General features: G+C 40.0%; 1 protein-coding gene across 4 annotated transcripts; it reads left to right on the forward strand.

Moving 5' to 3' along the window:
- The first annotated feature begins 213 nt into the window (after positions 1-213).
- ZNF326 (zinc finger protein 326) lies at positions 214-24019 on the forward strand. Of its 4 annotated transcripts, none has more exons than XM_081194064.1 (12): positions 214-544; positions 3315-3435; positions 5282-5687; positions 7917-8112; positions 10307-10341; positions 12750-12834; positions 14924-15038; positions 16864-17011; positions 17721-17820; positions 18624-18754; positions 21367-21462; positions 23344-24019. In XM_081194064.1, the coding sequence occupies exons 1-12, from the start codon at positions 529-531 to the stop codon at positions 23512-23514; spliced, it is 1620 nt and encodes a 539-aa protein (XP_081050190.1). In that variant the 5' UTR covers positions 214-528; the 3' UTR covers positions 23515-24019. The 4 variants fall into 4 exon arrangements, with proteins under 4 accessions (XP_081050190.1, XP_081050187.1, XP_081050189.1 ...); XM_081194061.1 differs by having other exon boundaries at positions 350-544; positions 14924-15020; XM_081194063.1 differs by lacking the exons at positions 10307-10341; positions 12750-12834 and having other exon boundaries at positions 358-544; positions 14924-15020.
- Positions 24020-25227: the final 1208 nt, after the last annotated feature.

Raw genomic sequence — 25227 nt, forward strand, 5'->3', positions numbered from 1 at the left:
AAATCTCAAGGGGCAAAAATGCCGTTTTTGAGCCAGTTATGGAAAATCGTGCCGGGTTGACACGCGCCCGGATTTTCCCGGACGACCGCATCCCGGAGATGACGTATGGCAACCCTGCTCCGAGCCACCGCTCCGTAAGAGAAACCTTGCAGTTCACGCCCGGCGCTGCGCGGCGTACACACATCCGGCGGTGCCCAGTAGGTGGCGCTCCCCTTTGACTATGCTTCCCCCACCCTCGAGAGGGAGAAGGATCTCGCCGCAACTTCCGCCACGGCCACTCGCCGCCCGAGCCCCTTCCTACGCGGGCCTTCTATCCCTTCGCCCTCCTCCTCTATAGCCGGCGACCCCGCGCAGCCAATCGGAGCGCTCCGGGGGCGGTCTCTCAGCCGCGCTGCTCTCAGCCCCGGCGTCACTTGGGCGCCTGCGGTGCGAAGGAAGCGGCAGGCCAAGCGGCGAGGAAGGAGACGCGACCAGGAGGCCGCCGACGTTCCCAGCAGCCCGGTCGCACCGCCGAGGGCTGTCGCCGCTATGGATTACGGGGAAGGTGAGGCGCTCCGGAGAGGCCGCGACGAGGCTGCCGCCGCCGCTGGGCTGGGCGCTGCGGACTCAAGATGGCGGCGGGGTCTGCGGCGGAGGCGGGAAACGGGCCTGGCTGGACGCGCCATGTTGGTGGGGGAGGGGAGGGGAAAAGAGCCCCAAAGCCTCGCCCGGGTCTGTGCGGGGGGAGTCAATTTCGCCTGCTTTTTATTTTTTTGCTCTTCCCACCCCCCCTTTTAAATTAATAAATAGTAATAGTAAATTAGTAATAATTTAATAAATAAATAAATAAATAGTAAGGCTCCACAGTTAATTTCGCCTGCTTTTTATTTATTTTTTTGCTCTTCCCGCCCCCCCTTTAAATTTCATTTATTGAATGTTTTCAGGCAAGTGAAGACGTTCGCAGGGTTATCGGGGGGGGGGGGCGAAGCTTGCATTTCCTAAAACATCTGATATAGTTGAGGAAAGGAATAAATGGAGTTAATTGGGATACGGAGGAGGGGAAAAAAGATGGGAGAGAGCGGGGGGGGATTTCTGGAACCGCTGAAAAGAGGGGTGTGCGGAACTCGAGGTTTGCTGGGCGAGAATTGTTGAATTGTTTGCATTTCGTCGTCGTCGAGATGTTTATTTGTTATAAATGAAAATCATGAATACTCTTACACACACAAACACACATACCCCGGTACGATATCCAGGGCGAGGGCGCGCGGGTAGGTAGGGTGGGGCTTCTGCAACAGCCACAGCCGCACGTGGAGAAAGCTTTTTCCTAGGTTCACCCCACCCATCCCCCAACCCAGGGGCGAGACTCGGCTTTATTTCACCCGGGTCGAAGACCCGGTTTGGCACCCACCCACCCCGTGGGCATTTGCACACACAGGTTGCAAGCCTCACTGGCGCCCCTTTAGAGGCTGTGTCTGGGGCAAAATAAAACCTGGCTAGCCCCCCCCCCCCTGTAAGCTACGCCGCTGCCCAATGTATTTTATTATTAAATTTATATACCGCCCTATACACACAGGTCTCAGGGATATTCATAGGATAAAATCACAATATAAAAACCCAGAATACATAATCAAAATGCAAACAAGAACAACCCAATTACCCCCCCCCCCAGTAATCAGCGACGGAAAATAGAATTTAAAACACACGATATTTGTAATAAAACATATAAAGGTAAGGGTAATCATCAAAGGGTAGGTTTAAAGATCAATTAACTGTCTTTCAAATCAAAACATTTTAGCCAATGGGTTTTCCCCCAATTGTAACCATTCATAGAAGCTCTCTGATCCAGTGGAGGTTTCCATGAAGGGGTGCTGGGAAGCATTTTCTGTTATTCCCCGTACCTTCTGCAGCCCTTGCCCCCATCCCCAATTCTGATCCAAGAGTTGGGGAAACCTTTGGGGCAGCATTTGGTGGGAGTATCTTTATAGGCTGCATCCAAAACACTAAATTATCGGGGTAGTTCTTAAGTTTGAATTTAGAAAGTGAAGGATATTTCCATTTAAACTCTGTTATAGCTGTAATACTTCTTCCTTGGAATGAAGAGCTTTTAATAGTTGTTGCTTTTACGTTGACAATTTATTCTTAACAATGATTGGAAAGCCTACCAGACCTTTTGCCATAAGTTGCAGTACTGCTATTCTTATATTTTCTTCAAGAGCGGTACAGGAAAAATGCAAGTAGACAATTCACAAAAGCAATTCACATGCCTTCTGCTTCTCAGAGGTTACATCTGGGACCCAGTGTACTTTTACTGGGTTCGTATACCTAAGTGCAGTAGGTGGCAGTCCAAAGCAGAGAAGCACAATAATAAATCTGTAGTCTTATGTTTGTATTTTGTTCTGCTATGTTTGGGGTGCCAGCCCTTGATCTGTCAAATGCTGGTATCAGAGAGGTTGATTGACTGCAGTCAAGTAATTCCACAAAGCCAAGAATACTATTGTGTAGGAGAAAATGGCATCTACAAGAGCTGGTGTCTCCGTAAAGAACACATGTTTTTCATTTAGAAGTGGATGACTGCTGGTGGAACCCTGGAGAATAGGAAAGTGACTGAACTAGGCCTTGAATTGGTTTTCCCCTTCCTGCAGGGCAGGTTTTTTAAAAATTGCGTCTTGCTTCTGCCAAAAGACAATGTGGGGCGTGTGCCAGCTCTTAAAAACTTCTTCAGGCTCCCCATCCCCTTTACTTGTTCTGGTGGAAGACAGCCCAGAGGGGGCCTCATGCGTTGGGTGAGATCCAGCTATCTTACACTTTGAGAAGACATATTAAAATTGGTGGACTCTCCACGCTGCTCGCAATATATATGATTTCTATTACATGTGCAGAGGCACAGAACATAACCCCTGCTTAAATTGGGAGTTGCCTATATAGTTAACTATGGCTAGCAGCTTTGAAACAAGCCAGGAACCCATGGTTTAAAGCAGGGGTCAGCAAATGTTTTCAGCAGGGGGATGGTCCACTGTCCCTCAGACCTTGTGGGGGGCCGGACTATTTTGAAAAATAGATGCATTTTAAATAAAAGGACACATTCTCCTCATGTAAAAATACGCTGATTGCCGGACCGTCTGCGGGCCAGATTTAGAAGGCGATTGGGCCCGATCCGTCCCTCGGACCTTAGTTTGCCTACCCATGGTTTAAAGAGTATATTAGTTGCACTTTATTTAATTATTGTTAGGTTTATTTCCAACTTTTTTTCCAAGGTGGCTTACACTGTTATTGCTGATCCACTAGGAGAGGTCACGAGTCTCATTTTAATAAAATCAACTTCCTTCCTTTCTTAGAAATGGACCGTGACTATGGGCATGGTGCCTATGGTGGCCCAAGAGCCATGGACTCTTATATGAACCAGTCATATGGAATGGAAAGCCATGGAGGTGGTGGAGGAGGCGGTGGTGGTGCCAGGTAAAATACTGAATCACTTGCCTTACGTATTAAACGAAAGCATAAATATGTTTGACAATATATCCTTATTGAATTTAAGTGTTCCTTGAACATGCCATGTTGATTCTGTGTGCAAAAAAGCACAGGAAGGTACTGTGTGGTAGATTTTTTTAAAAAAAATTGGGGTTGGATTCTTTTAATGATGTACAGTGCTGTAACAGATTTTAAGATGACTGCATGCATTTGATCTAGAGTCTCTGACATCACCGTTGAAGTAGCAGCATAGAACGTATAGTTGAAGTAGACAATTTTGATTACATTATTTGATTTGATTTTAGCCTTCAATTTTCAAGGAACATTTAAATTTCACTTATTTAGCGCTAATATATTTTGTTAAAATGTTCCCTTGTAGACAAATTGTCATGTCCAGATTATTTTATTGGCAGGTACTAATTACACTAAAATGTGTGTTTGGCTTATTCTACAAATTTTTTGTGCAGTGATCTTACCATTTTGTTCTTAGCGCTGTAATGGGATTCTGATAAGCTTTTGGATTTGCACGGTGCCTGCAGTTCATGTTTACTAACTTAAGGCCATCCTTTTTATGCAAAATTGGTTTTCTTTTAAGATCTGTGCATTTTAAACAAAATAACTGGATGAAACATTAAACTTTGTTGTATTCCCATTTTTATATTTTAATTATTGTATGAGAATGCAAGACTGCAGGTTGGCAACCCTGAATCCACAAGATCTTTTGTGACATTGAAAATCAGGAAACTGCACAGTTTTGTTGAAGAATTGGTTGATATCCAATACTTATGCATAGTTAACTGTCTCAAGAATAATGATTAAGATGTACCTACCGTTTAGTAATCTGCATATGATTGGAGTTCACTGATCAGAATTAATTTAAAATCACTGTTGTAATAGACACTTCTGTAGATGGTATTTTAAACATGCAAGTTTGTGTGACTGAAGTTTTAAAAATGAAAATGGGTTACGCTGTTGTAAACGAGGATAGTATACATAGTCACCAGTGTCCAATTTTCAAAGTAAAGGCTTTTTCTGTTTCTACTGAATTAATTATATTTTTATCCTGGGAGAGACTCCCCTTTATAGTGCAGTTGTACCTGACAACTATGTTCCCCTGCACTCTGCCTATTCCTGTACCTCAGTAAATTAAAATACTGTTTTATATGGTTTTTGATGTTTACATGTAATGCATAGCCTTTCCTTCTGTCAAGGGTACATTGATACTGAAAACTTATACTTGCCTTTTCAGTTCTATACTAAAGTACCTTCTTTAGTCTCTAGAATATGCCAAATGTAATAATAGAATATGGGGTATTCTGGCAGTTGGACTGTATGTAGCAGAAATAAGAAAATTAAATAATTGCACTGTGAACTTTGCAGGGATTAAAAGAAAAAAGTATCAAGTTGTAATTGCCTCTCATTATTGATACTATCACAACTTTCCCGATTGAGAGGAAAGCCTTTTAAATGCTGTTAACTGTTGTTAGGTATGACTTCAAAGATAAAATAGTTTTATTAACCTTTAAGTCTGTGCAGGTGCCTGCATCTGTAAGACTAGGTCTGGGCACAAATAATGAGGTTTAAATACTGCTGATAGACTAAATTTAGTGAAGTTCAGGTATTCTGAACTTTTAATATTACTTTTATGGAAAAATGGCTCAGATAGCTTTCTGTCTGGTCATATCTTGAAATTGCCCAGCCCTAATCAAGGCAAACCCTACCAAAGTAAAATATACATTGATTTGAGTTGATAAATGTCAACTGATGACTTGTCTTTTGAAATGTTTTAACTTTAGTAAGCTTACTTTTTTTTTCCTCACTGCAACTTTTCCAGGTTTGGACCTTATGAGTCTTATGACTCCGGGTCTTCTCTGGGTGGGCGAGATCTGTACAGATCTGGCTATGGTTATAATGAACCCGAACAAAGCCGCTTCGGAGGTAGTTATGGTGGTCGATTTGACAGCAACTACCGGAATAGCCTTGACTCTTTCGGAGGTAGAAACCAGGGCGGGTCTAGCTGGGAAGCACCTTACTCACGCTCAAAGTTGAGGCCTGGGTTTATGGAGGACAGAGGAAGAGAGAGTTACTCTTCCTACAGCAGTTTTTCTTCACCCCATATGAAGCCTGCACCTGTAGGCTCTCGGGGGAGAGGAACGCCTGCTTACCCTGACAGTGGATTTGGAAGCAGAAACTATGATGCTTTTGGAGGACCATCAACAGGCAGAGGCCGTGGCCGAGGAGTAAGTACAGAATCTTTTCAGATTCTTTTCACTAGTCACTCTTTTAAACCCTTTCAAGACCATAGCATTTAAAACAAACGGGCGCTGTCCAAACACAGTGCACTTTTGGCCAAACTGTTAGGGTTGATGACCTCCCAATCCCGTTTGGTATTTACCTAGAACTTAGCACCCAGTGTTTCTTCATTTGCAAGTAAAGCACTAAGAGATTAGTTGCTAAGGCTTTTATCAAATCTCTCCTTTTGTTTGAAAGGTGAAGATTAAGGCAATGGGTTTGGTCTAAAAGGGGTTAAAAGGAATTGCATTTTTCCTTGTTAACACTAGCATCTTGGCTAGTGGGAGAAGTCTTGAATCATTGTAAAGGTTAATTAGAACCTTTCTCCGTTCTGAGTAGCTTAAAGGTGCAATGTATGTATATTGTTGAATTTTAGGGGTTGAATGCCATAAAGCTGATTTTGTCCTGATAGGCAGGCAATCAGTTCTACATACTCATTCTTAACTTAATGTAAGGTCACTAGACTTACGTGGAGTAATGGGTATAATAAAGATGTGTAATAAGAAATGAGGTGATTTGAAACCATAGTTAAAGGGGCGCCATCAACTTAACTAATTGTTTCAGAATGAAAACTAACGGTGCACTGAACAGTTTTGTCTAACACTTGGATGATTTATATATAAAATTGCACACAACACGTTCTTGCATGCTGAATGTGATGTTCCAGTGCAGCTTCAAAATTGCAGTTGAAACATTTTGAACAGAGTAAAGAAACTCAAAGATTAGCAGGAAAAACTTTTTAACAGCTGCTAGACTCCTGATGGAATACTTCAGGTTTATAAGATGATGATGTCCCATTAACTTACTTTATAATCTTATATCTCATTTTAGTACAAATAGTTAAGCTATAGAAGCTTATTTTGAGCTCATATATGCTATCATAAATCTCATAAGCATAATATGTTTCAAGAAACTAGCTCTAAAAAAACATAGGGTAGTTTATTTATAGCCTAAATGTAGTGATAAAGATCTTTAAAAAAAGAAAAGGTGGTCTGCATCCCTAAACTGTTCTTTCAAAAACGTTTTTACCCATGTGGCATTCTTAAGGGTACAATTGGCATAATAAGATTTAACACAGAGAGACATAAAAGGAGCTAGGAGCTTTCTTGTAGTTTGGTAATAAAGTACTTTGCATATTTGTGTAGCCCTTGTTGTCAAGACTTTCTTTTTTTTAAGTAGGTTTATGTTACTGAGTGAGTTAAAAGTCTCAGGGAGTATTGACAGTTCACTTTTTAAAACTTAAGTGTGCCTTTCTTGAACTTGAAATACTTTGAGGAATAAGCTACTTACTGTACTTAAAATGCATTGCACCTTTAATGGATCTGGAAATATTTGCTTGTGCAAATGTAAATCGCCTAGAAAGTGTCCTTTTGATTTATGTACATTCAGCGTGGAGATATTGCTAGATTGTTTTTTTGCTAGGGACCAATTTGTAGACAAAGTGAAATTTAGAACGTATGCATGGACTTTGTTAGCGTATTATTATTTTAATGTTCTCTAACATATTCTGGTGTGCTAATGCTATTTGTTAGTCAAGTTAGGGAAACTTATTTCTGCTTATATGATTTCACTTATCTGGTCAGATGAGCTTTCTTGATTTAATTAAATGTATCTGTAGGAAAGCTTGCCTGCCTTTTGGTTGGTTCCTTCTCTTCAGTTTGCTTCTATTTTCAGTGCCTTAAAATGTGTGGGACAAGCCAATTTAAGTATCCTTATGTAGATGTCTGAAACAGGAAGAAAGGAAATAGTCTTTTCACATCAGTAGATGACAGTTTGATCCTTGTTTCAAAACATTTCATGATACAAGGCAGTCTTGTTTTTCTGCACTCACTGCCGCAAACCCCCTCTTCTTGATATAGGATAGAAATACGTTTTTGGCTTTGTCTTTTGTTAAATGTATCATCTGGAGAATCTGAAGAGAGGGAATATAACTGAAATTAGAATATAACTCAAGTTCTGGATTTATGACTTCTCATAAGCAGAAATTCATTTGATATAAACACTTTGTGGTCAGTTAACTGAAAAATGAATGAGCTTGCAGTTCTGATGTGTGTTAACTTGCTAGTATTGCGTTCTTTTCCCGGAGTTAAAATATTTGTAAATATGTATTTGTAGGAATTATGTTTCTTGCCACCAGCCATATCATTTTCTAATACTTGCTCTTCACCTGTTTACAGTACATGGGAGACTTTGGAGGCATGCATAGACCTGGAATTGTGGTAGACTATCATAACAAACCCAGTAATGCAGCAGTAGCTGCACGAGGAATAAAGAGAAAAATGATACAGCAGCCGTATAATAAACCAGGTGGGACATTTATCAAGAAACCCAAACTGACAAAACCTAATGTGAAGATGAACCAAAACAAACCTAGTAAGTAATTGAATGAAAGATACAAATAATAGCGCTATTTAACTTTTTCTGGGAGGAGACATTTATGATGATTTGCCATTCTTCATTTTTCAGCCTCAAAGCCCCTTTTGAAACTAGCACAGATTAGAAAATTTAATCTGCTACTTAAAATGAAGTCACTTTATCAGATTTGTGCCTATATACTATTCTCTTGTGTGAAATGTTATCTTGGAAAATTAGTCCTTTAATACATGTACGCCTATATTTTGGAACCTCTTCTGGCTTCTTTTATTGTGAAGACTGCTTGCTAGATGCTGTAGGATTGTTACCAAGAGAACAATTGCTGCTTAGACGAATTTCAGACCTTAATGTTTGAATGCTTATGGAAATACAATATTCAGATCAGATTTTTTTTTTGGTTCCCTTCTGCAAAGATTGTTGACTTGCTATTTGAAACAACAACAGAAAGTTAACATTTTTTTTCTGCACTAACATCACTAAGCCTGTTTGTATAGATTGCTTTGTATGTGTATTTCACCTTAAATTTCCCCCTCATACTTTTTGGGCTCAGTGTGTGGTTGCTATTTGAATTGACTTGAATTTTGAGAGGACTCCAAATGGCACACATGCCACTTTGCAATATCTCTATTAGTGAAATACTCATAATTGCGATGAATGGAGTATATGTGGCTAAGTTCTGTGGCAGAAACGTGAGAGGTGGGTGGAATGACTGTAACATATTGCATGGTATCTCCACATGAATCCCTAGGTGATGGAGACTGGGCCACTTGCCATCAGTGTTGATGGGCAGGTTTGCTCTTCCTGAATGGCTGTGTGTGAGAAAGTAAAGCAGATTTTCCCAACCCGATGCCCTCAAGATGTATTGAACTACACCTGCCACCAGCTTTGGCCACTGGTCATGCTGCCTGGGGTTCATGGGATTTGAAGTCCAATAATATCAGGAGGGCACCAGGTTGGGGAACGCTGGAGTAATGGGTTGTCAGAGGGAACACTGGTTGGGATGGGGGCATAAGTACTACCAAATTTACTTTCAGAACCTTGAAACCAAAATAAATATTTGCTTGTGAATGCAAATGTGCCATCGAATCTAATGCACACCTTAATTTTCGCAACGTAATTTGGCCAAAAAATGGTGAGCATTAGATTTGAGTAAATACAGTCACTTGCTGAATTCAAATAATATTGTGCATTTGGGTATTGCTCACTAACATCGCATCAGCTATAGCTTGTGTTGTTCATGGGTGGCCTGTGCAATAGGTACAGAAGATATTAAATATATATAATGAAAACTAGAAATTATATTTCCTCTTACAGTAGAAGCATATCGGACTAGATTGAGAGATTTCTCATAAGGGTCTCTGCCTTCATCCATCCACCTGTTTCTATTTTGTCTTTATTTTGAGGTAGATTATCCTGTTTCTTGAATGTAAAAATATGTCCTACTGGTGCCCTTAAGCTACAATTTTTGTTTTTAACCAGCAAGAAATTGACAGTGGTCTCTGTTTGCTGGAAATATCTTCAAAACCTTGTTTCAGTTGTCTTCATCTCATTTAAGTCAACCTGAGATTTAGGCTTAAGACCTGAGATTTAAAAATTGTTCTTTATATGAATAAGTAACTTTTTAAAGTCTTCTACTGTTGCATATGGTCTTGTTTCCACCGTGTAATCAATGAGATGGTCTAAATTTTTGTTTACCATTTCTTGTTAATTCCTCTCACTGGGGTTGGTGGTCTGTTGAAAGCCTCAGGTATGCTATTCTACCTTTGGAGTCTGAGAGTAAATGTAGAAAACACAACTGATTCTTCCATGCACACAATATGATGACGGATTTTAAGTGTGATATAAACAACGGTGAATTGAATTTAAAAGGTGTGTAACCAATGAATGGAAAACCAATTACACAGTATGATGATGTAATCCTACATGTGCTAGTTCTGCTGCATTCTCCCAGTTTTGATATAATTTCAGTACCAGTACAAGAGCTTGATTAATTCAAATTATATGTATTTTCTTTGTGGTTTTTTATATAACCTGCAACTGCATGCTAATTTCTTTAACATATTCTTTCAGTTTTCTATAACCAAGCTTCCTATTTTCCCAGTTTCCCAAGGATTTAAGCAAAATGCTAGGTGAGACAAAATATTACACTGCAGCTTGATTCTCTTTAAATTTCTTCCTCCTTTCATGCTAATAGAGCCATGGACACCAAGCAAGAAAGCTACTACAGAGGTAACGATCTCTAGCTTTGCAAAATATTGTGCTTTGCAACAAGCGTTAGAGTGTGTCTTGATATTTAACACAAACACCATATATGATCTAGAAGGCCACGGGGCACAGTGATGCCTGTCCCAATGAGATTTTTCAGTCTCTCTCTCTCTCTCTCTCTCCCTCTCTCCCCCCCTGATAGTGCTGGACTAGAATAAGAACCTGCTGTTAATACAAGAGTGAGGATCTCTGTGGTGCAATCCAGAGAGCAATCTAAACAGATTAGAATTCAGTGTCACACTATTCCAGTTGCTCCATTCTGGGGGTTCTCCTGACCCTCCACAACCCGATTGGGGAAAAGGAAGGGGGAAAGCCCCATTGCAGAAGTGGAAGACGTTGCACTCGGCTTCCAGTAATGGGACTGGTTAGGTGAATCCTGCCCATTGAATTTTAAGGGTAGGCAACTGGTGGTTCTTTTATATGTGCCATTGTGGTTTTAGTCTTAATAAGACATAATTGAAAGGCAAGATAAAAGCTATGTACTTGTGACTCTTCACCTACTTTCAGATTTTGGTCATGGAACCTGCATTTCTAAAAAACACAATTTAATACATTTATATCCTTCCTTTCCATCATGGAACTCAATGCAATGTATGGGGGATTCCTAGGCAGTCTCTGATCGAGACTCGGGTGTTTTAGCTTCAGCATACTATTCAGTTGAACTTGTAGCTTTTATTAAAAGACATCCAGTACTGAACTTGAGATACTTCAGTGCTTGTAGTAGCTTAGTGTAAGTTTATATATGTGGAGTCTCAATAAACTTGCAGGTTTCAAAATACTGGTTATATAGCCAAATAGCGGATCTTCAGTCCAGTGGTTACAATAACGGATTGGTTTTCTTTTTTAACCAATTGTTTCATTTTCAGCTTCTGTTCATGGTTCCTTTGAATCTATAGCCTGTTTACACAGGATTGCTGACAGTTTTATTTATCTAGATAAGGTCTAGAAAAATCCTAGGTACCTGACTGTCATGGCATGTTGGAACACTGAATTACATTTCTAGCTGGTTTGAACCTAGTACTTAAAGCACTCTGTGTAAGGAACTCTGAACTATTTCACAGCAATTTGTAGTTTTATTTGTTTCTCTTATAGTTGTGCTTTGTTAAATGAAACCCGTGGCTTTTAGGTGGCTTGCAGTTTAAATGCAGTATCGGTAATAGAATGAACACAGCAAAAACATAAAAAATGGCTTGCATGAACATGGCACAACACAAAAACGAGAGATTCTCTCATAGCTTGGTAGAAACAAATGTTAAATGACATCCGCTAAAAGCTCAGTGTAACAGTTCTGGTGCTCTTTGTCACATGTGCCACCACAGGAAAGTTCCTGCTTCCATTCTGAGTTCTGATGATGGACACCATGTAGGGAACCCCAGGAAATTTGCTGTATATGGGAATGGTCTCATAGGAGCGTACATCCTCCTGAGATTGCTGGGGCAACTCATTATTAAAGTTGAAAGAGCAAAGGTTGAATAATGGAAACTTAATAGTAGGAAAGTGGAAATACATGTTGGTAAGATTAAAGGATAAGGAGACTTCCATTTCTGAGTTAGGCAGCTATTAGAAAAGCCAGGAAAATAGAAGCTTTTGTCCCATCAGATCCTGAATGTTGAGCAAGATACAAATGCTCTTGTAGCTGACATGCTTGGTTGATCAGAATATTTTATCACGCCATGTGCAGAGTAGATGTTCCAAATCTGATAAAATAATTTTGATCAGTCAAGCATGTCAGCGACAAGGACATTTGCATCCTGCCTAATATTCATGATCTGATGGGGCAAATTTCCTTTTTACTTGTCTTTCTGATAGCTGCCCATTTTATGTATGGAAGTATCTTTAGCTATAAGGGTGCAATTCTAATGATAATTACAGTTTTAAATGCATTATGCTATGTAATAGCGCAACTCTTCAAATGGATTGACTGATGGATTGTTAATGACAAATAAGTGGAATTTAAAATTATCAGTATCAGCAGAGTCCAATATTTTATCATATAGTGGAAGTTAACCTTCCTCTCCTCCACCCTTTGCCCCACCCCCACCACTCAGAAAAAAATCTTTAGAGGGCAAGGAGAAGAGGAATGTGAAGTCCTGTTGTGTGAATGAGTGGGTGCCTGCTGTACTCTCCCAAAGGCAGTGTTCAATGCAACCAAATTTACTCATCACCACAGTAAAAATGGTCTTGTACCAACTTAACATCCAGAAAAACACAACCAGAATTTACTTTTTAAATTCATTCCTCTTAATTCAAGCTGATCACTTCAGCTAATTGAATTGAAATGAATGTTTTCTTCCCGTTCTGGAATTAATGTGCCACGTTTTGTCCGCTCATCTGTTTACTCTGGAAACTTGTGCGTTTTGACCTTTCATTAGGGTAATGAAGCTGAAGCAGGTGGCGCAATTACAGATGAAGACTTTACACAAGATGCCTGTGATGGCATCTGTCAGGAATTTGAAGGTAAGCCTGCTTATTTTATCAGGTAACTCAAGGTACAGTGCCTCTACAGTTTCATCTGGTTACATTTTCAAGAAAAACTGTACTTAATGATTTGTTATTTCCTGCAGTTGTGTGTTTCATCTTCAAAACGGAGAACGTTTACTTCCATGGCTCTTGACTGTGACAAATGTATCATTACTTGCTTGTGATAACGTTTTCTTTTCTACATCCAGATCATGTATACACAACACTTAATTTAACTTTCTGTTTCCTGTAGCATTAATGCCATCACTTAAAATTAGAGCTCTAGTATTGATAATCCTTATCTTTGTAGTCACTTAATATTTCATGGTATTGATTTTAAAGTAGACCAACTGCCAGCTGTTCTTCACCATAAATTGGTTGTGTTTATACATGCTGCTTATTAAAACAGGTAAACTATCTATTTCTAGGAGAAAGATGTTTCAGTTGCTAAACCATATCTTTAAACCCACAAGCAAGAAAATTCTACATTGAGGCTGACATTCTGTCCTAAACTTCTTTTCCCCCTGATGTGCTTTGCTATTGTATATGGTCTGTATGATAAATGAGGAATGCTGGGAACTTGCTACAAATTGTATGGAGTTTCTTGTCTCAAAACCTTGGGTGTATCTCATACTGTGTAATAGGCTTTCCATTGAAATACTGTTCACTGTTTTGTTTGTGCTGCTATGATTACAAGGTGAAGCAGAATCTTCTTTTTTTTACTCCAAAATCGAACCATCTTCAGGTTACCACTGAAGCCTGTTTTGAGATTCTAGTGTAGTGTTGTATCTGGATTCATATTGATGGCACCTTAGCAAATTTACCAGTTGTTCCGCTTAAATCTTCAAATAAAGCATCATGCTGGAAAGTAGGAGTCTTGAGTTGGTTTCTGGACTTGAGCCTCCATTCCTCTGGACTTCAGTAAATCTAGAGATTTAGAAGGTGTCTGCTGATCTTGAGAGACAAGATGCAGACTTTCTCTCTACAGAACCCAATGTCAGATGGCTTATACAGCAGTTAAACAAGGACTCACTTGCGTTTCCTTTGAGGTAAGGTGCCACATTGCAAGTTCATCCCTATGGAGCGCTTTGGAGAGGCCTAGGGATTCTTTGGTGGAATGGATTTCTCTGTGTGTATGTGTAAAAATGCGAGTGGAGTGCTTGCTCTATGTACTGGGGGAATAGTACTTATCACCTCCAAAAGTAACTGTAGACTGTTCTGATTATTATTCCTACCTTGGGTGTGAATAACAGTCAGAAATTGACATCATTGGTACCTGTTTTTAATAAGGCAGATGTTTCTTTCAAAGAGACATGCAAAGGAGAGAACAGCTGTTTGGCTGCTTGAAAATCATGTCCAGATTGACATAAAAAACCCCATTTTGCCTGTGAATTGAAAACCTGCCCCCCCATAAATGCATGGAATCCGTAACATCTTTGAAACGAAATTTCGAAGTTGCTTTTCTGAATATGCAATCTCAAGTTTGGAAGAATGAGGACTGTTCATACATTTTGATATTTGTGTTAAAACCCACCAGATTGTCAATCATTTGGGGGGAACGATTAGGAAACCTGTACTCGATGTTGTGTCGTAGTTTAGGGTTAAAGTCTTCCATTTTATTGGGATTTTGAAGACTGCATGCTTTTCCTTTTCAGATAATAGTTTTCCTTATTCAATAAGCTGTCTTCACAATAAAACCAGGAAGCAATCTAGCTTAAAACAGCATAAATTTTATGCAGCATTAAGTTTGATATCTTCTTGATTGTAGGCTCTACAACTGTTTACTGTTCTCTGCTGGTCCCTTACATAGTAGTGCCTTTAGTATCTAGGCACAATGAGGTTAGGTTGGCTTTATCTTTTGCTAATTCTCAAACCTACACTGAAATGCTTGGATATTCCCTTTAGCTTTAAATTAACTAAGCCCTGGTAGATGCCATTGGCATAGGTGGCTTGACTTTATTCCTCCTTAATGACGCCCTAAGTGTAGTGGTTGAGATGGAGTGGTGTAGGGTAAGTTGGACTTCACATTTCCCTCTTGTTGGAGTCTAGAACGCAATTATTTATTTAGCTCTTTAATTGTTTTTAGGCGTCAAGCCGGAGGTGAAAAATGAAGAGGAAGAAAAACGTCGAATTGAGGCAAGAAGAGAGAAGCAAAGGCGTAGAAGGGAGAAGAACAGTGAAAAGTATGGTGATGGTTACAGGTTTGTGGTGGAAATGTCATGAATTTGTCCCCAGCCAAAATTCACAGGCGTGCAAAGTGGGAATAGCATCTCCCTTATTCTGTCTTTGCTCTGCCTGCTCCATGGTGTCTTATGCCTGAGCCCCCCAATGCCACATAGACAGTATGCTATATTTCCATGTATCTGGAAGGGCAGACACAAAGTATTTCATGATAAGCCATTATTCCTGAACTATCAGGAATACCCAAAGAATTATTCATTGTAAGGACAGAATGCCTGCACACCATGTTGAGGGATCTCCTAGCGAATTATCATTTAATCCTCTTGTGAAGAGTGTGTGCTTAGTTTCAGTGGAAAGCTTCACAAGTTGTAATGGGTTTATTTGGTTTTGTTACCTGATTGTTATTGTTATTGTTGTTGTTGTTATATCTGTACCCTGCCCATCTGACTGCATTGCTGCAGCCACTCTGGGCAGCTTCCACATAATAAAACATAAAACATTAAAAACTTAACAATACAGGGCTGGTATTGTGGCTAAATGTGAGCTGCAAGCCCAAAGGTTCTGGGTTCAAATTTTGCCATGGTCATAAGCTCATTGCAAGTTTCCATGTTCAATATGGAGGTATAGTGCATGAAATAAATGTGTTGTGGCACTTGGAACATTTGAAATGCTATATGAAAATGGTAATTGTTGTGATTTATTGCTGTGGTTAAATGTTTGACAAGTAAAACTTGCTCAGCACTGTCTGGCAGCGACATCAAATGATGCCCACCCACTTGCTCAATGGGACTTCCTGTCCCTTTTCTCCCGCCACATGTCCCCATATGTGTGGAGCAGATTTTGGGAGCGCATGGAGGGCTGAGGAGGGAGAAGTCTGTTGCGGAACTGGGATGCCCATTTGCACTATGTTGGATTCATCCAGGGTCTTTGATTCTATATAAACTTCGAAATACTGGATTCTGTGTGTTCTGTTAACAAGCAGAAAGTATAAAAGTAGCTGCTGTTTTGACTAATATCACCTGCTTAAACAGGAGAGGTAACATATTTCTTTCTCTAGAGTACAGTAACTTTAGGACTGTTGAGTCACTCCTGTTAGATTAATACTGCGGATTTCTATTATATTGTACTGTGATTAAAACGTGTAACTAGGTGTGACTTTTACTTTTCTGCCACCTCTGCCTGGGTAACCATGTGTCTGCAACAAAGAGCCTTGTTGCAGATTAAAGACCACTGCCTTGTGGCAGAATCTTTTGTGGGCTAGAGTCCCATCAGAATGAGGATTCATTTGAATTTCTCTCTGGTCCATGAAAGCCTGTGCCACAACACATTTGTTTCAATCTTTTAAGGTGCCACGAGATCCTGGGTGAAATACTGGTCTTGCCGTTCAACCCAAGGCATGCTTATTCAGAAGATACCGTATTTTTTGCTCTGTAAGACACACCTAGTTTTTAGAGGAGGAAAACAAGAAAAAAAAAATCTCCAGCGAAGCGGGAGGACAAACGGAAGAGGCTCCATTTCTCCTCCCGCTTTGCTGAAGGGGCGCTGCGCCGCTCTCCTTCTCTGCGCAGCACCATTCGCTCCATAAGACCCACACACATTTCCCCTTACTTTTTAGGAGGAAAAAAGTGTGTCTTATGGAGCAAAAAATACGGTACTCTCACTTATTTCTATTTCAGTTTAAGGGTCCAAATGAAACTCCAAACTGACTTAGATTATTGTGATGGAACCATCTCTGTGTCTTTATCCATATATTACATTTGTTAATGAAATGAATTGAGTGTTGCAGTGGCAGGATTTTAACAAATTCTATATCTCTCTGTGCAACATGTCTCTGTCTTCTGCCAGAATGGCATTCACCTGCTCATTCTGCAAGTTTCGAACATTTGAAGAAAAAGACATTGAAGCTCATCTGGAAAGTCCTGTTCACCAGGAAACGTTAGATCACATTCAGAAGCAAACCAAATTCGACAAGGTTGTGATGGAGTTTCTACATGTAAGTTGTCTAAATGGAACTATGGATTGGCTTGTGAAATACATGATTCACTGTGCCAATAACCTTAAACTGGGAAAATTGAAACAGTATTTCTAACACCATAAGTAAAGTGATACATTTTTCTAAACATAAATAACGTTAAAGAGTTTTAAACACATACATTACTTGTTTTTCTACATGGAGTGTGTTGCATGACACAGCCCACCCCTCCTGCTAGGACCAGCACTTTAAAATAACCTTGCACCTTTCAGATACCAATTTCTGCCTTCATTTATACACTCAGGATAAATGCTTCATCTTGCTGCATGACAGGGATGGCACTGACCAAGAATAGCACAGTGACCAGGATCAAAAGAGCTTGCTTAGGCATGAGTGCTAGCTCAGGGGAATTCTCAAGATCTCTTCTTTCACTGGTGAACCCCTTTGCCGGATTGCAAAATGCTTTTGAATCTACTCAGTTACAAAAGCAGTTTGCAACACTGCAAATGGGGTAGTGGTGAAAGCCTCTTCTGTTTTCAGAAGATCTCTCTCTCTCTTTCTCTCTCTCTAAAGCACCCATCCCCTTTGGGCTCATCAAACTAATTTCATAATACTTTGGATCCTGGCCAGTGAGTCTGGTAGCTTCAGTATGTGGGAGGTGAATTTAAAACAAGTGAAGATAATGTTTGATTTCCTGAAAGTGATATACACTCTCTCCCCCCCCCCCAAGGAATGTATGGTGAATAAATTCAAGAAGACCGCTATGCGTAAGCAGCAGACTACTAGCCAAATGGAAGCTGCCCAGATGACTGAAAAAGATGTTATGGAAGGCAAGTGGCCTATGAAAGCGTCTGCTGTGTGTCAGCATAGCAAATTTGTCACGTAGGCACAGTCTAGTACTGTATGTTAACAAGGCCAAATCATATTTCCTAAATTTGGTCACCAACTCAGAAGTTGGGGGTGCCGGTCTCTGGGATATGGCCTGTTTTTAGACACCTGCCAAAAACTTTTTTTCCAGCAAGGCTACCACGGTGTATAAGTTAGCTGTATTTGTATTATTTATTTATTCTACTGATTTTATTTCTGATTTATTGATAATTAATTTATATTTAATGTATATTTGTATTTTAATAGTTTTGCAGATTTTTGCTGCATTTTATGGATAATTTCATTACGTACACCGCTTAAAGAGTTTGTTGTCAAGAGGCCCTATGAATCTTACTTAATAAATGCATTTTGAAAACGATATTGGACTCGATGGGACTTCCCATTTAACTAGCCAGGGCAAATGGTTCTGTAAACCTAAGTGATTGTTACTTAAAACAATCAATTTTGGGTTTTGGGAGGAGAAATGTGGTAAATGCTGAAGAATTTTGTGTCACTGCACCAGGCATTTGCAAAACTCCCATATTTGATGCTACTTGTAAATCTCCTCTGTAGAATAACTTATCACATTTAAATGTGATAGTACCATTAATAGGCATAAATTTGGAAGAAATTCTTGTTTCTCCCTTTGTCTCATGGTTTACAAAATCGGTTTTGTTTGATATGCACATACAGATCCCTTAACCCTTACTACATGTCTTTCTCTTAGCATAATCTGTTACCCTTAACATATTTGTTTCTTTGCCAGGTGTCACGGCTGATGACCACATGATGAAAGTAGAGACTGTTCTCTGCTCTGCATGCAGTGTTTATGTTCCTGCTCTACACAGTTCTGTTCAGCAGCACTTAAAGTCTCCTGAGCATGCAAAGGGAAAAACGGTAAAATTTGACTGTAGAGTTTTCCTTTTACCTTATTGATTGACCACTAAAGCAATAAAGATGGTTTAGTGCTGGCATCCCCAACCTTCGGTCTTCCAGATGTTTTGGACTATAATTCCCATCATCCCTGACCACTGGTCCTGTTAGGTAGGGACCATGGGAGTTGTAGACCAAAACATCTGGAGGGCCGCAGGTTGGGGGTGCCTGGTCTACTGTGTGTCTTGGTCCGTTGCTTCATTGAGCCCATGCTTTCCCCCCTTTGTTTGCTTTGCCATTAGTATCGGCAACAGTTCATGATTACACCACACAGTAGTACAAAATTTAACAATCCTGTTTAAGACATACCAGCTCCCGTGTAAATTAGCAGAAGAAAGGGAGAGTACCTAATGTGATGCATATATTTGGTTCTTATATTAAATCTAAATGCAGTTGGGAAAGATCTGGCTGGGTAGTGGTGAAGTTTACATACTACCCTGGGGCTGTGGGTGCCACACAATCACAAACTATGGGATTGGCTTTCCCGGCCAACTGAAGATTTCACTTGGAATCTGATGATTCTGCTTGGCTACACCCGCAATCTAATCAGTGGCCCAGTGGTTTGCTCGCTAGGACTAAGCTGTAGATGGATACAGAATATTGACAAAAGCTAAGATCACCTTTAGTGCCAATCCTCCTCCTTGAATTTCAACTTTGATTAGATCGTTTCCCCCTAATTCTATGGTTCTCTACACTTAGAATCATTTGAAAATGAGTAGAAAGCAAAACATAAGCTCAGTGCTCATTTGTGCAGACAGTTGGACGTACACAGACGAAGTACGACAGGCCATTCCAAAAGCAAAAAGAGAACTCCATCCTGCCACAAATAAATGGTTAGCGTTGCAGTTAATAATGACACCTCTATAGTTGCTCTTATGATGGACGAAGTCCAATCATAGTTTTGCACTTACTTGGCTTTCCCCGTGTATAGATTTAGCTTCCAAATAGGTGAGTACTAAACTCCAGTGAAACTTTTTCAGCAGTACTGCAGGTAACCTGAAGCAACCATGCACACATAGGATCATAAAGCCTTTGTGGCTCATAATGTATGGACTCCTATGAACAGGAGGAGGAGAGGTCACCCCAAAATTATGTTGAAACACTGACAGGAAAGTAAACACTGATATTTTTCCTCTTTGGGGTAATAAGGAATTGTCTTGATATTTTTAGGAAAATAAGATTTTTTTCACATTATTGAAAGTCCATTGAAAACCAAAATCTAAAAATACAGGTTACTCCCCACTATAAAAACAAGTTAAAAAAATAATAATAGCCTTAATCCAGTTGGTGCCTTTGCGGTCACAGAAATGCGTTGGAGAAGAATCCCATAATGGGGATGGGTTTCTTCCACCAATTTTCCTTCCTTCCTTCCTTCCTTCCTTCCTTCCTTCCTTCCTTCCTCCCTCCCTCCCTCCCTCCCTCCCTCCCTCCCTCCCTCCCTCTCTGCCTCTCTTCCTCTCTCCCTCTGCCCCCTCAAGCTGTCCCAGTATTCTCAACAGATCCATTCTAGAGAGTTGGAGGTTACTCCAGAACAGAGTGGATAGTGGCACTGGGGGAGGGGGGCTGGGGAAGGGTATTGGACAAAAATGACCTTGCCTCCCACTGTTCGAAATTAGCAGGGCGCCTGGCACATTTTGCACCTAAAGATTTGCGAGCACCTCCAAAAGTCTGGGTGCCATTTTTTGCACCTGGCTGACACTCAACGATTACTGAAATGTGTGTGCTTTGAAGCCTTGAAGTATATGCCAACGGCATTCTGTTTTGATGCCCACAACCCAGGTCCCAGAAGTCATTTGGCTCTTAGGTTTTTTATCCCAGTTTCTAACACTGTTGCCTTCTCTTCTGCTACCTTGTTAGTTTTCCATTTATAGCTTGCTCTTATCGTTTGGTCTCCTGTGGTTGACTGGAAGATGGATAGAATTTTATGTTCTCACCATTTCTTCCCTTGAGAAATCAGTGCTATTAATAGATAACCAATGAAGTAATTCATGTCCTATTTTGTATACATCTTAAATTTAGTGATTGAATAAGTGTTTGGATGTGGTCACTTGGCAAGCCATGCATTATTTTGATGAGATTAAGGGTGTTGCTAGCATGTTTTAAAAACACGGGAACTGCTTCAACACTTTATGAAGCCAACTTTATTTCCAGGTGTTGACAATAGGCCTCAAATAGTATGTGCTTGTATATCATAAAAATTAATGCAGACAAAACTGATTCATACTTAAATCAAAATCCTGTTCTGCAGTTGATCAGAACCAGTAGGGCTTGAAGATCATTGCAGATTCTTGTTTAATGATCCATAATAAATGTAAAACCACAGAGTGCCTGCTTCTAGAATGTGCTAGATAGTCCTAAACTATATCCTTTTATGATTGTACTAAAGCCAGTTGTTTAGTTGGTACATGGCACTCTTAACAGTAATTCAACTTTTTTTCTGAAAATTTTACTTTTACTTTTCTCTTCAATAACCAGTTCATATGTCTGGCTAATATTGCATTTGTTATAATGGGAATGGGATGTCTCTTTGGAATAGGTTTCTAGTGCTTGTTTTTACAGTATAATCTTGTTTACAGACTTACAAAGAGCAAATTAAAAGAGAGAGTGTACTAACTGCTACCAGCATATTGAATAACCCAATTGTGAAGGCACGATATGAGCGCTATGTCAAGGTAAGCTTGCAGTATGACCTAACTTTTTAGCGGCAGATAAAGAATGCTTAAGATCGGCTCCTGCATGATTTTCTCGATTTGATCATTTATAAGTGAAGTAATCCTATATTTTTAGTTGGGTACCCGCACTTCACATCAGTAGATAAAACAGCTGCAATCAGAATAAATAAAAAATAATTGATTGATCAGAAGGGCTTGTCTATTGATCAATTAAAATGGCAAATATTTGTGTACTAAAATATTTCCAGTGCAAGAAACTTTATTTGTGTAATAACCATACCTTAGAAATAGTACTCCTTTGTGAGGTAGAAAGAATTATGATAGTGCTTGTCATTTCAAGTTTTTTACTTGTTACTACTTCTTAAAAATCTGATAAGAGGGTGTTTTTAGTAAATTGAAATATTTCTGATCAATTAAAAGTTGCAGCTCTTAAGTAGAAACATGAATTTCAGCTTGAGTAGTACTCAGTATTAACTGCCTTCCATTGCCTTAAGACATAATTTGGTCTAAATGGAAGAAAATGGAACGTGTGGCTATCAAGTCATGAAAACCTCAGCAGCCTAATGTGGTTTGAGTTTGCGACTGTAGATTAATTGGTAGGAGCAGTTTGGATTCCAAGTCCATTGTCCGGAGGGCCAGGGAGAGGCAGGCAAACCTCCCCTCTTGGAAGAAAGACTAATCAGTGCCTACTGGAAAGCCCTGTTGATTGATTGTTGGAGGAAAACCAAAAAGCAGTCTTTCTTTGTCTAGTTTCTGGCCTCTTGTTGTTATTTGTAGGCATCTTTCAGGGCACGGCCGTCACAAAGCAGCTTGCATAATCGGGAAATAAAATACATAGAAGGAAAACTGCCATAACGGAACATAAAATTTTAAAATGCACAGGTCACTTTGCTTAAAAGTTACTGAGTAGTACAACAGAAGACTAGTAATACTTATAACGCTTGCATCTTTTGCGACATTAAAAGATCTCTTTTAGGAAAAGATGCCGTTTGAAATAAATAGGTAAACAGTAAAACTTGTAGGTTGGAAATGACATGCACATCTGTGGGTAGGGATTCCCTATATGTATTTCATTTAATCACTGGGCAGCTAGAAATGGCATTGTAGAGGTGGACAGGGAAGGAATAGCAACTGAAGGCAGATTATCCACCTTACTCATATCCCTGCCTGGCTTTCACCAGCAGAGCTGAAGTAAGCACATGACAGCATTCCTCTGTCTGACCTCTGATTCCCCCAGCCCCAAATTATTTCCCTTCCACTGTTCCTAATAGTAGGGAAATTCACTACATTAGGTTTTCTCCCTGGTTTGTAGGTATGTCAGGTACTGGGAAGGCTGGATCCTTCAGATCCATGCTTGTCCCTGGCACGCTTCCAGTCTTATCAATAGCATGCCCGCTTTTCACCCTGACTGACACCAGTGTTGGTCAACAGCTGAATAAATTTATATGGCATTGTAAAGAAGCATCCAACATTGGATCACCATGATGAGATCGAACAGAGGTCTCTATCCTCAGAGAGAAATCTAATGCTTCCTTTGTTCTCTGAGACGCCTTCCCAGAAATCAAAAGATTTTGGGGTTAGTGTGTTACCTGTCTGGTCCTCCCCCTCCCCGATTGTGATTTTATTGAACTTTGCAGAATATGTTACCAAAAAACAATTAATCCTGCTTGTTCCTGCACGTACATTTTAAATGCAGGCTATCGTTTTACTTATTTATATTTGCAGCAGTTTAGTAACACTCATTATTTAAAGATGCCTTCTAAGCATGCCATGGGAATTGTGTATCCGGTTTTATCCCGCTGTTTCCTTGCATCTTCTACTGCGTTCTTCACCCAACATTCTTTGCCCAGTGTTGCTAATATTTATCAATGTTCTTGCTAGGGTGAAAATCCATTTGAAGTTACTGATCAAACTCCTGAGCAGCAAGCGGAAGAAGACAAGGCAGACGAACCTGTGGAGGAGGAGGAAGAGGAAGCAGAAGCCGAGGAAGAAGAGGAAGCCGAGACTGCAGAACAAACAGACTTCACTCTTGACCAAACAGAGGATGCTTAAATGCGTGAAATGTGCACAAGTAGAGGAAAATGCCGCTTTATTTTTATTGTTTCCGTGGCTAAGTGTAAAATTTATAGTAGTTAGAAATAAGGCTTTTTACGCTATGCATGCATTCCATTTAAATTGAAAATGTGTTTGTTACTTTGATTTTACCTTTGCTTAAAATGAAGACAAAGCTCTTTTTAGTTTAGCTTTAATAGTAAGCCGGCGGCTGTTAGATTCGATTAAACATTGTATGGTGTATGTGTTCTTAATGTTTTCCTCTCTTGGTGTTGAGAATCGGAAATAAAGGAACTAGACCGTTTAATCATTTCAGCACAAAGGTATTTCAAGTGAATGCTATAGCTACTTTGTTTTAGAATGCATAAACTTTAAGAATTATGTTGTGAGTGTGGCCGTCTTTTGGACTGCGTCACTCATTGTAAAATACATGTTACAATATATCTTGTAGTCTTTTTGTGATAAAGATGTATGTTTGTAGCAATAAAACATTTTAGAAATCTTAGTGTTTTGTTGTTTTAAGCATTGGGGCGGGGAAACAATAATTGAAAACAGTTAAACATTAGTAGAATTAAAACTATATATTAAAAATGTACAGATAAGCACAACAAAGGCAGCATAGCATCAGCACACTTATTAAAAGCACTCAGTTCACAAAAGTCTGTTGAAACAAGGTGGTCTTCACCTGCTGGCAGAAGAACAACAAAGAGGGAGCCAGTCTTAACATTTTATAGGGAGGGAGCAGACACTGAGAAGGCCCTGTTGATCTATGCTGTATGAATGCTGTTGGAAAGCAGCCTAATGGCTCTGCTCCACCTAGAAAGCTGCTGCTAACATGTTGCTACAAAGGCCAAACAAAATTTTGCTTTCCTTTCCATTGTTTGTCTTGTATATTTCTGAAAGGTGGCAGCCCCCATCCTCGAGACGTCCTTCAGACTATCTACAATGGAGTACGCACTTGCCTTATGAAAAACCAGTGTTCCCTTGGTCAAAACCTAACAGTTTTCCCCAGACCCTTGAATTCTCCTACCTCCCTACTAAAGTGAAAGACCCCGCAGACCAAATTAGGCTCACTGCTTGGTGTGTGGGCACTATTTTACCTTGTGCTAACCTGTTTGTCTCCACTAGTTTTAAAGGTGCATAGCTTGTTTGTTGGTCCTTACCACAGAGGTATGAACTCTGGGCTCTCCAGAATATCTTTGGGTAATGATCATTTGTCCCAGCCAGCATTGTCTTTGTAGCTCAGAAGAAGGAGACTACTTCAGTTCTGATTCCCAGCATCTCGTGGGACTGGAAGACAGTGCTGTCCGAAATTTTGGAGAGTCGGAGTAGACCAGGAATGGGGAACGTTTGTCAGAGATGGTGGAGGGCCACACAGTCCTCAACCCAAGTGAAGACAATGATGGACCCATGGCCCAACATAACTCAGCTTCCTACCACAGGAGTTGGTGTCTGGCCATAGCTAGAAGCCACAAGTGTTCCTTTTCTGTCTTACCGTAATACTACTGTGGAATGGAGCTATATCAGGCTAACTTCTGTAGTTAACAGCAATTTGCCGTACCCAAACTGGTTAAAAGCAGAAATTGGAAATGAGTTGCAATACCAACCCAGATGTGGATGCTGGGTTTCATTTAAATTACCATTCCTTCTTGACATTGCGATGCTGTGTGCCTTGATGCGCTGTGTTGCACCGGGAACTTTAGGAAGTCTTTG

This window comes from Podarcis bocagei (assembly GCF_964188305.1).
Source record: "Podarcis bocagei genome assembly, chromosome: 5".
Lineage (NCBI taxonomy): Eukaryota > Metazoa > Chordata > Lepidosauria > Squamata > Lacertidae > Podarcis > Podarcis bocagei.

Coding starts and splice junctions, on each gene's coding strand:
- ZNF326 (XM_081194064.1), top strand. Junction 8,113..10,306: donor GATGAACCAAAACAAACCTA/GTAAGTAATTGA, acceptor TCATGCTAATAG/AGCCATGGACACCAAGCAAG. Junction 15,039..16,863: donor AAGTATGGTGATGGTTACAG/GTTTGTGGTGGA, acceptor GTCTTCTGCCAG/AATGGCATTCACCTGCTCAT.